Below are 10,538 nucleotides of genomic sequence, written 5' to 3'. Positions count from 1 at the left end.
TTATTTCGGATATCCGAAAGTTTCGGTTACGGCTACGGATATCTGTGCTTTAGAATGCAATTTGCAATAGTTGTCCAACACGGTTCATTCATGGCCGCACTTTACTTTACATCGAATGAAAAGTAATAAAAAAATAAAAATTGATACTAGATAGCATTATACAGGTAAATCAGGCTGTTATGCCTTTACATATAATGCTAAACAAAAAACAATTTAAACTGCCTACATCCGAAACTATCTGAAACTTTTGAATCAGTTACGGTTACGGATATCCATAACATCCCTGGGCTATAATAACAGGTAGAACAAGATAAAATTTATCACTGGTTTTATTTATAACAACAATATACTTGTCCTAGTGGACAACGGGAAAATCGCAATTGCAAAATCCTTAGCTGTGCGCTTAAACAATGGATAATACATTTCATACTCGAGTGCAACATGTTTTTATTCATAACATGTCAACACGTCTCTCTTTGCGAACAACACTAGCTAACACTACAATACATTATGTACAATTTAGCAGGGAATGAATTAACAAAATAAAATATCACAACTAGGTACATACTAAGTTTAAGATATTCGTACAACACAAGATTCAATGAACATGATTAGCAATGAGAATGAAGGAGGTATTATCATAATTAAGGATAATCTGCACAACAACAACTAACTATATTAAAATATTATGCACGTGACACTAACACCGAAGGCAGATGCGCCTAAGACGCATCAAAGAAGCCAAATATGTCCATGAAAAATTTCATTTCATAAAATTTTAATTCCATAGAAAAGTTAGATGGGATTTAAAAAACTGACATACAAGACTCGTTGGATGAGTGTCAGTCAGGCCCTCTACCTCTGGTGTCAGTGTGAAGTGCTAATTTTGAGACACCCTGTATACAATAACCGAACTTTGTTAGTGATTACATATTATACCATTTTATCAATGTTAGAATTTGTAATACCAGTCAGTTGTTGTTGTTCATGTTAAGTGGGTGCGCACACACGCAAATTACATAATAATTTATGTCAATTTGACACAAAGGGACAATAACAAATCACACAGATTAAAGACCCAATACAATGAACTGTCCCACCCGAGACATTGACAGGGGGGCGCCACCGTCAATACCGGATCGCTGGTTCCGATTTTTGCCATTTTGGAAACTATACATTATAGTTGAACGATGGTGGCGCCCCCTGTCAATGAGTTTGGTGGGACAGTTCAGTGTAGGTCATCTATACAACATTGAGACACATAGTTTTATAGTGGTAAAACATTTTGAGAATTTATTTATTATACTCTGATTTAGGCAAGTGTTAATAAAACAACTGCCACTTAAGACAGCACATCAGCCTTATAAATTTTTCTTGCAAAAATAGCACCTATGACAACTGTATAAGATGCCCCAGTGTTTATAAATCTTGATGTGCCGTCGTCCGTTCAAGAGGCGATCGCCTGTGAGTTCTGTTCGCCCATCATGACGACAAAATTGGATCAGTCTTTTAAATCGGTAATTTAACACGTCAAACTGTTTAACAGTATTGTAACACTCACGGACACGATAAAAAAAACAATGTTTCGGAGCCGCCAACGGCACAGTCGTGGTCCCGTTCTGGTCAAACGTGATATAAATGATTTAGGCAATTTGGCAGCTTGTGTGCGCGGAGCGGTGGACTCGCGGGCGCGCGCCTCAGTCGCTGCCGCTGCCGCTGTCGGAGCCCGAGCCAGAAGCTTCGGATGAAGACGCCTTTGCCTTCTTCTTTGACTCCTTAGCCTGAAAAAAAAAATCGATTACATAAAAAAACATAGCATCTTTAACCAGAAACGAGACCACATCGTCATAGAAACTGGCTCAGACGCTATACAAAGTATCTTCCCGTTGCAAAGCGTCATTTTAGAGGTATGACTGTTTGTAATAATAATGGATCTTTCACTGAACGATATGCACAGTCAATAACAGTTGTCTTAAAATGAATATGAAATGGCAAAACCTTATGCTACACGCCATGATAAAACCATATCGACGATTTTTACGTCTAAAGCCTGGTCCGTGAGCACGTAGAATTTTGTCCAATGACCTTGATGTTGAATGATTATGTTGCTGTTGCGCTCGCACACTCACTGCGGGCGCCCGTCGCACAGTCGCGACAGCAATATATTTACGCGCCAGCGATAAGGATGAGTAGCTTGGGGTCATTGGACAAAATTCTACGTGCTCACGGACCACGCTTTAGTATGGGCGGGCTTATCGTGCAAAATGAATAAAATGCGTCGACAAAAGAGTCCTACTGGATTACTTTAGTGATAAGAAGTATAATATAGAAGTATAATAAGAAACAAAAGTATAGTCAACTTACGTCCTTGCTGTCCTTCTTCTTGTCTTTCTCCTTGTCGGAGTCGGAGGAGCTGGAGTCGTCCTCGATGTACTCCTTGCTGGTGAACTTGGCGCCGGAGCCGGTGCCCACCGTGCTCTTTGTCTGCGGATTCAATAGTTTAATATTATACACACTCTTACAGTAACATTTAAAAAGCGATGTCAAATGCTTTGTGTGGAACTTTGTTGCTAAAATGTGACGTCAATTTAAAAAAAAAAGTTTGTAAGTTTATGTCAGTTGTCTGGTACCCATTGCGAAACCATTTCTTTCTAAGTTTAGAACTTAATGGGGCAGTGTAAAATATTATCATAAAGGAGTTATAATAACCCTTTCTTTATAGAGCTTTTGGAGCATCCGATGATAAGACATAAGTCACGTTAAAATAAATAATGTTAATTATATCGGTATTTCTACCCTGTTTTATTTAGCTTCCGATATCCAAGCTCCAAGAAAAACGCAAACGTGGTCGCCCCAAACAAACTTGGCGATGCACCGTAGCAGACGAGGCGAAGAAAATCGGTAAGACATAAGCGGGATAAAACGCGAAGCTTAAGACCGAACGCGACGGAGGACTGTTGTGAACTTCTACCCCATCTAGGGGACATAGGATCTTAAGTCAAGTAAGTCATCCAAGCCGAGCATGAGGTATGACGAGTGATAAATAATGAATAAATGAATCGCAAAATGTGTTGGTAAGCGCATAATTCAACAACGCCTGGACCAATTTTACTAATTCTTTTTTTTAATGTTCGTTGAAGTCCAACGATGGTTTTTACGGCGAGAAAAGTTCGAATGATTTCCGGGAAAACACTAAACAAAACTCGAAAATTCACTCCTAAGGGGCTAAAACGGGGACCACGTGTTGAGGTCGCGGGCGGCCGCTAGCTTTTCGATAAAAAAATGGTTAAGCCACGTTTTCAGTAGGGGACATGTCGCGGAGATAAGTCGTCCAACATTCACGTAGTTTGTCTCTGCAACTTTGTCCCTCGACATATGACTTTTTTTTTTTTTTTTTTTTTTTTTTATTTTTGGGATGAGGCAGCGTTGGGCGGTGTGAAGTTTGAATTATAATGAGACAATGAATTAATAAGTGTGATAATAAGTTCTTTAACAGACATAATATCAGACAGTAAAGAGTCTTTACTTGAATCTTTATAAGCAGTGCCAGATGAGGGAAAGTTTATGTTGAAGTCTTTAGTAAGAGCATCATGAGAGGCCTTATCATATCCAGGACTAACTACTGGTGGGGATCTAGGCTTAAGAAATACTGTTTTTTTATATGAACTCCTGCTGGGAATATCGGATGAATTTATCAGAACTGGTCTATTTGTGTTTACTGGGGCTACAGTTGTCAAAACATCAGCATAGGACTTACCAAGAGGAGGGTGTAATTTCAAAGCCTCAGAATAAGATATACAATTCTTAGCCATTGTCTCTTTAATTTGCTTTTGGCGGGAAAACTCAGGACATTTTTTACTAGTCGCAAAGTGAGACCCCGTACACAGACAACATTTAACAAACTCTTCATTAACTGAACAGCTGTCACCCGAGTGGTCATGACCACATTTGAAACATTTGGGAAGAGATCTACACTGTGATTTAATGTGACCATATTTACAGCATTTGTAACATTGTATAGTGGGGAAAATGTATAAGTCCACGGGCAGAGAATTGTAACACATAAATACTCTCTTTGGAAGTACCTGTCCATCAAATGTAAGAACTACAGTCTCTATGGGTATGTATTCAACAGTGTCTTTTCCAATAGTTTTCCTTTTCAATCTCCTTACTTTAAGAATGTTGCCACAACCTATAGGGACTGTAATATTCTGTATAACTTCTTCATCAGTCCAGTTGGTTGGAATGCCCCTCACTACTCCCATGCGAGTAACATTTGATGTTGGAATAAATGCCTTATAGTGGTTGTTAGTCAAGACAGCGCTACTTATGAATGTATTGGCATCCTCATAATTAGAAAAAGAAATAGCTGCACGATTTCTGCCTATACGTTTTAAACTGCCATTAATTATGTTTTTAAAACCATGCTTTTTCAAAAACAAACCAAGACTAACCGGGTGAATTGAAGTATTTTGATTGGAAGTTGTCTGTTCTTTTATTATGTGTATGACATAAGGAGAAACATCAGATGTCTGGTAAAGATTCCTACCAATTGGCAGACGCTGAGAATTCGAATTAATGTTCTCAAAATCAACATCAAGTGAGTTTGGTGAGTTTGACATTGGCACAGATTTTTCAGCAGTAGTATTATTGAATTTGTTCGAGTGCTGTTTTGGTTGAACTAGCATGTCGGAATGAGATTCCGAGTGACAGTCACATGTATCAAGTGAAGGAACTGTAGAACTTTTATGATGACGTCTCCTCTTTTTATTACAGTGTTTACACAATCTAGGTGCAGAGGCCCGTTTTAAACGTTTGGATTTATTTTGAGAATGTTCGGAGCCATCCGTGCATGAACTTTCAGTATCTAATGCTGAATAATTATTACCTATAGTGACATTGTACGAAACCTGGGGGACGGAGCCCCCAGGTTCGTCTGGGTCGTTCATGTAACCAGAGAAAGAGGTAAAAACTTACCAGAGCACTGCCAAAATCACTAACTAATAAATAAATAGAAAGATAAACATAAATATACTACACTCCACTACTTAACTGATCTCTATTTACTAGTTAATTTATAAAAATCGCAAAAGCAAAAATTGAGACAACCGCCTAGCTTGACGTTTCCCGCGCTTTTTCAACATATGACTTGTTTACACTATAGTCTATCCAATATAGCTTGATTAGAATGACGGCTGTCAAACGAATGTGACTAGTGCTGGGTATGTTTCGTACGGTTCACATAGATGTATCGATAAGTTTTCGAAAAAATGATATAAAAAAATGCACCCAATGTTTCTTCATATCTTTTTTCATAAAAATGACAATTATGATTTAAATTTAAAGACAGTAAAATTTAAAATTCATGTCAAGGGTGTACAACCTAAGTCGTAGTCATTATCATCAGTGTTCTTCAGTGGTTTTTACCTCTCGGTAGAGGGCGGTGGGCATCTCTTCTAGAGCAACGGTGCTATGAATACCCAAAAAATTACCGGTGATTGATTTCGATGTTTAATTATTTAAGAATGAAATGTTTTTTGGTTTTTAATAGTGAACATTTAGAACTTCGTTACTTTTGATGGCAGCTGTCATTCTAATCAAGCTATATTGGATAGACTATAGCCAGTAGTGAACAGTATGTCGCCTTACCTTTTTAGCGGCAGGCGCCTTGGCCTTCTTGTCGGCGGCGCGGCGCTCCTTGTCGGCCTGTTTTTTCTTCTGCTGGAACTCGTCGGCGGCGCCGCTCTCCTTGTACTTCTTCATCGCCTGGTTGTACTCCTCTTTGGCCTTGCCCGCCTTCTCCTCCCATTCCTGTTACAGAATTTTTAACTTAAAAAAAGCGGTTTTTAAAAGCCTGTTTGCAGAAAATGTGACTTTATAATTTGACAGACTTATGGTGTGCCTGATAGATGAAGGCACTTGTGTATATCCTATCTGTAGGGACGAATATGAAAAAATATGTAGCGTACCTGTGTATAATTAATACTCATAAAACTCATTTCATTTTCCCAATATTAACCCTACAACTGCTTCGGGACAATTAAATAGGCCAGTGCAGGACAACAAGGAGTGCAAGTGCGGTTTTGTTCCCCAGTCGATGAAGCACCTGATGTCGTGCCCTGAGTGCCCAAGCAACTGCACTCAGGAGGACTTGATGAGTGCTGCTGACAACGCCACTCTTGTGGCGGAGTTTTGGGCTTACGCTGTGTAGGTTTGTTGTCGACACGAAAAGAAGAAGAATGGGCCAGTGCTGTAAAGCAGCGCAATAATCTAAGTCACTATTGTCAGCCTCATTACATGTTTAGACTTGGCTTAGTAGCTAATCTACTGTAAGCCAATGCCGTTATACAGGCTACGGAAACAGAAAACGATCACAAAACAAATGACGAATAAGGACCACCGCGTGCGCACGTCGCATGCGTCCGCGCCACACTCCGTTCTTACTATTTTTAATACAGACACGTGTGCCACTGACCGACTTGTCCTTGAGGTCGCGCCACAGCTCGCCGCCCTTCTTGGCGATCTCGGTGACCTTGATGCCGGGGTTCTCGCCAATGATGCCCTTGCGGTGCGTGGCAAGTCCACAGTGTGAGCCGATACAGTTACACACGCGATGGAAGTCACAACAAATGTTTGGGAGTAGAGTCCACTGACCGACTTGTCCTTGAGGTCGCGCCACAGCTCGCCGCCCTTCTTGGCGATCTCGGTGACCTTGATGCCGGGGTTCTCGTCGATGATGCCCTTGCGGTTTTCGTTGAGCCACAGCATGAACGCGGTGGCGGGCCGCTTGGGCGCGTTCGCGTCTTTCTCGCGCTTCTTCGACTTCTCCTTGCGCTTGCGAGGCGCTTCTGACTGAAATGAGACAATGAAAGTAAGCTTAGCGGGTCTCTAGCACGTGTTTTACCCTAGACATTCAACAAAATTGTCTAAAAAACCAATGTTTTGTGCAGACGTACTTGTTATTTAAGCATTATCAAACAGTAAAATAACAAAAATCGCAAAAGTGCGTAAGATGTATAAATTAGAAATAATCGTGACGTCACTCTACATGTTAGAACAACACACAGATACCGATATGAGTCACTAGGGGCGCGTGTAATATGATGTCACGTTCAGCTATTTCCATTCAAAGTTTAAATACTTGTTTCTTTTTTGTTACCAGTCCGATTCCACTACTTCTACAGAAATTGTAAGATTTTAGTGTTTATTTATGAATGATGATAATGAAATTGAAGTAAAATAAACGATAACTTACTATTGTGATGGTCTTCTTTGGTTTCTTTTCCTTTTTCTTTTCTTTCTTGCTGTCGTTAGACGCTCCCGACGCGTCGGAGTCTTCTGATGATGAGGGGTTTGTGTCGTACCTGAAATATTGATGAAAATAATTATTAAGGTCTGTGCTAATTTGTACGCTGAATTGACAAACTTAAGTGGTAGTTTGCGAGGCACGTGACTGGTAGAGTTGATGGCCGTTGTGGCAGAAAATATGTAGTGAAGGTCGCGGGAAACGCAGGACCGGTCGATGTAGAAACAGAGGTGGAATTGTGTAAGGCAATCGTTATCATTTGACAGTTCATAACGTACGATTATTCTGTCAAACGTTTTGTTTAACTGACTTTATCGTACGTTATGAACTGTCAAATGATTACGATTGCTTTACACAATTCCACCTCAGAATGAATGAAGTGTGGTGAAGGTGTAGCAGCTTTGGCACTACACATTTCTTTGTCTCGCTCTCCTAGGCTAGTGCAAGGGACTCACTCCTCGGCTACGTCGCTCTCCTGGGCTAGTGCAAGGGACTCACTCCTCGGCGACGTCGCTCTCCTGGGCTAGTGCAAGGGACTCACTCCTCGGCGCCGTCGCTCTCCTGGGCTAGTGCAAGGGACTCACTCCTCGGCGCCGTCGCTCTCCTGGGCTAGTGCAAGGGACTCACTCCTCGGCGCCGTCGCTCTCCTGGGCTAGTGCAAGGGACTCACTCCTCGGCGCCGTCGCTCTCCTGGGCTAGTGCAAGGGACTCACTCCTCGGCGCCGTCGCTCTCCTGGGCTAGTGCAAGGGACTCACTCCTCGGCGCCGTCGCTCTCCTGGGCTAGTGCAAGGGACTCACTCCTCGGCGCCGTCGCTCTCCTGGGCTAGTGCAAGGGACTCACTCCTCGGCGCCGTCGCTCTCCTGGGCTAGTGCAAGGGACTCACTCCTCGGCGCCGTCGCTCTCCTGGGCTAGTGCAAGGGACTCACTCCTCGGCGCCGTCGCTCTCCTGGGCTAGTGCAAGGGACTCACTCCTCGGCGCCGTCGCTCTCCTGGGCTAGTGCAAGGGACTCACTCCTCGGCGCCGTCGCTCTCCTGGGCTAGTGCAAGGGACTCACTCCTCGGCGCCGTCGCTCTCCTGGGCTAGTGCAAGGGACTCACTCCTCGGCGCCGTCGCTCTCCTGGGCTAGTGCAAGGGACTCACTCCTCGGCGACGTCGCTCTCCTGGGCTAGTGCAAGGGACTCACTCCTCGGCGCCGTCGCTCTCCTGGGCTAGTGCAAGGGACTCACTCCTCGGCGACGTCGCTCTCCTGGGCTAGTGCAAGGGACTCACTCCTCGGCGCCGTCGCTCTCCTGGGCTAGTGCAAGGGACTCACTCCTCGGCGCCGTCGCTCTCCTGGGCTAGTGCAAGGGACTCACTCCTCGGCGACGTCGCTCTCCTTGGCCTTGTCGGGGTTGAAGTCCTCGTCGGTGCTCTCGTCGTCGTCGCTGTCCTCGGAGTCGCGCTCCTTGGCCTCGGCCTTGACGCGCTCGAGGTACGCGTCGGGCTCCTTCTCCGTGTCCGAGTCGCCGAAGTCGTCGTCGTACAGCGCTTTGTCCTGAAAATGGTAATGGGTCTTTTAGCATTCGACGTTTAGTTCCACTAAAGTCCGGTCGCCAAACAGATATAATTTAGCGCAATGACCCCAAGCAACCCCCCGTTACATGGCATGTCAGGGGCCAGGCCCCCCTTGAAAAGTATCCTAGATTCGCCAATGAAGTGACTTACTTATAAAGGAGCCTTTTTTGACTCGAAGATACTCACGTTTTTGCCAGTGTTCTTGACGTGAAGTTTCTTGGTGGTGATGTAGTTGAAAAGTTTGTCGTATTCGCCCTTTTCGATGCTGCTGAAGGTGTGGATGCTGCCTGATTTCAGTTCTATCTCAAAGTCGAAAGATCTGTGGAAATAGTACAGATTAACATCCAATGAAAGTTTTTCGAATCAAACTTGCTCTAAATATCTCACTTTCATCATCACTTGCCATCACGTTACATTCTGGCAAACGCAAACCAAGGACGCCTTTTAATCAGAGGCGTGAGGACGCGCTGCAGGCTGCACTCGTAATACTGTGGTGCGCTTGCCGCGCCACTACTAGTTTTCACACAAAGCGCAGCTCCTCTATCGTGACAAACGCGATAAATTGAGGCGGCATAAATTTTAAAGACAAAGAGATCTCACTTGGTGGAAGACGCGCCTCCTCTGGCGAAGTTGACGGAGGCGATCTCCTCAAAACGAATGTGTACGGGCGGCTTGTGCACGTAGATGAAGCCCTTCTCCAGCGGGTACAGGTAGCCGGCCGCCGCCTTGTACGAGCACGCGATGGCCGGCGTCTTATGGTGCCTGCAATGAAATTAAATAGTTTATTCAGTACATAGGCTTTGACCAGGCCTGTTCATCTCCGCGAGTTTACATCGAAAACAAAACACGCACGATGGCCCACCTACAGGATACTATTCGACAAGGCCTCACATACGAGCGAACATTGACTCACGCACGCGTAATCTTGTGTATGATGGAAGAAAATAAAGAAAATGGTGTACTAAATACTGTGCAGTATTTAACTGCCTAAATAATAATAAAACACAGAATGTACTTTTTTAAGTTGCCTCAAGACACTGAGAGGTAAATAAGTAGTTAATATTATTCATGAAAATTCATGTATTTCCTTCGCCATTTTCCGCAGTTTGGCACCTCACGTCACATCATTTTACCGAAGTCAGCCCTATAGCTTCGGCGCAGTACCGATCACTGACGTTTGTCAACAAAATGGTGCTTAACTCTTGAGACAGGCTAAATTACATATTGTTAATGACATTGAGCATCCATTTTTTTAAATACCTTCGCGAAGTATAACTTCTGTACGTAGTACGAGGGCGGCACTGAAAATTTCGGGAATCAAGGAAGTGAAACAACATTACTATTTAAAAATGTATTTATTGCTTTTTAAAGTATTCTCCGCGAACTTTGACACATTTTTCCATACACGAAACCAATCATTGAAGCAACCATTGCATTCGGAAGTTTGGGTCTCCAAAATGGCCGTTTTGTAGGCTTCCACAGCTTCTTCAGGTGATGAAAATCTCTGACCACGCAATTTATTCTTAATTTTAGGGAAAGTTTAGAAATCATTAGGGCTTAGGTCGGGGCTGTACGGCGGATGGACTAATAATCCTATGTTTTCTTGCTCTAAAAACTCTTTTGTTCAGTGCGCGGTGTGAGAACTCGCATTGTCGTGATGGAGGATGATGCGGCG

At 43.4% G+C, this 10,538-nt stretch overlaps 1 protein-coding gene across 3 annotated transcripts in view; it reads right to left on the bottom strand.

The window, feature by feature from the left end:
* Positions 1-484: 484 nt before the first annotated feature.
* Ssrp (structure specific recognition protein) overlaps positions 485-10,538 on the bottom strand; it is a 13,888-nt gene continuing 3,834 nt past the window's right edge. The window contains exons 7-15 of one of the 3 annotated variants that reach the window (XM_028317573.1): positions 9,464-9,625; positions 9,050-9,182; positions 8,665-8,843; positions 7,256-7,364; positions 6,703-6,852; positions 6,476-6,523; positions 5,650-5,811; positions 2,365-2,484; positions 485-1,781 (exon numbers count right to left, since the gene is read on the bottom strand). In XM_028317573.1, coding sequence (XP_028173374.1) covers positions 1,698-1,781; positions 2,365-2,484; positions 5,650-5,811; positions 6,476-6,523; positions 6,703-6,852; positions 7,256-7,364; positions 8,665-8,843; positions 9,050-9,182; positions 9,464-9,625 — 1,147 coding nt within the window. In that variant the 3' untranslated portion in view covers positions 485-1,697. Of the gene's footprint in view, positions 1,782-2,364; positions 2,485-5,649; positions 5,812-6,475; positions 6,545-6,654; positions 6,853-7,255; positions 7,365-8,664; positions 8,844-9,049; positions 9,183-9,463; positions 9,626-10,538 lie in introns of all 3 variants that reach the window. The other 2 variants (XM_028317574.1, XM_028317575.1) reach the window with 2 other exon arrangements.

Source organism: Ostrinia furnacalis, unplaced genomic scaffold, assembly GCF_004193835.3.
Source record: "Ostrinia furnacalis isolate ACB-3 unplaced genomic scaffold, ASM419383v2 OfSCF6310, whole genome shotgun sequence".
NCBI lineage: Eukaryota > Metazoa > Arthropoda > Insecta > Lepidoptera > Crambidae > Ostrinia > Ostrinia furnacalis.
This window is presented reverse-complemented; position numbering and strand designations above follow the sequence as displayed.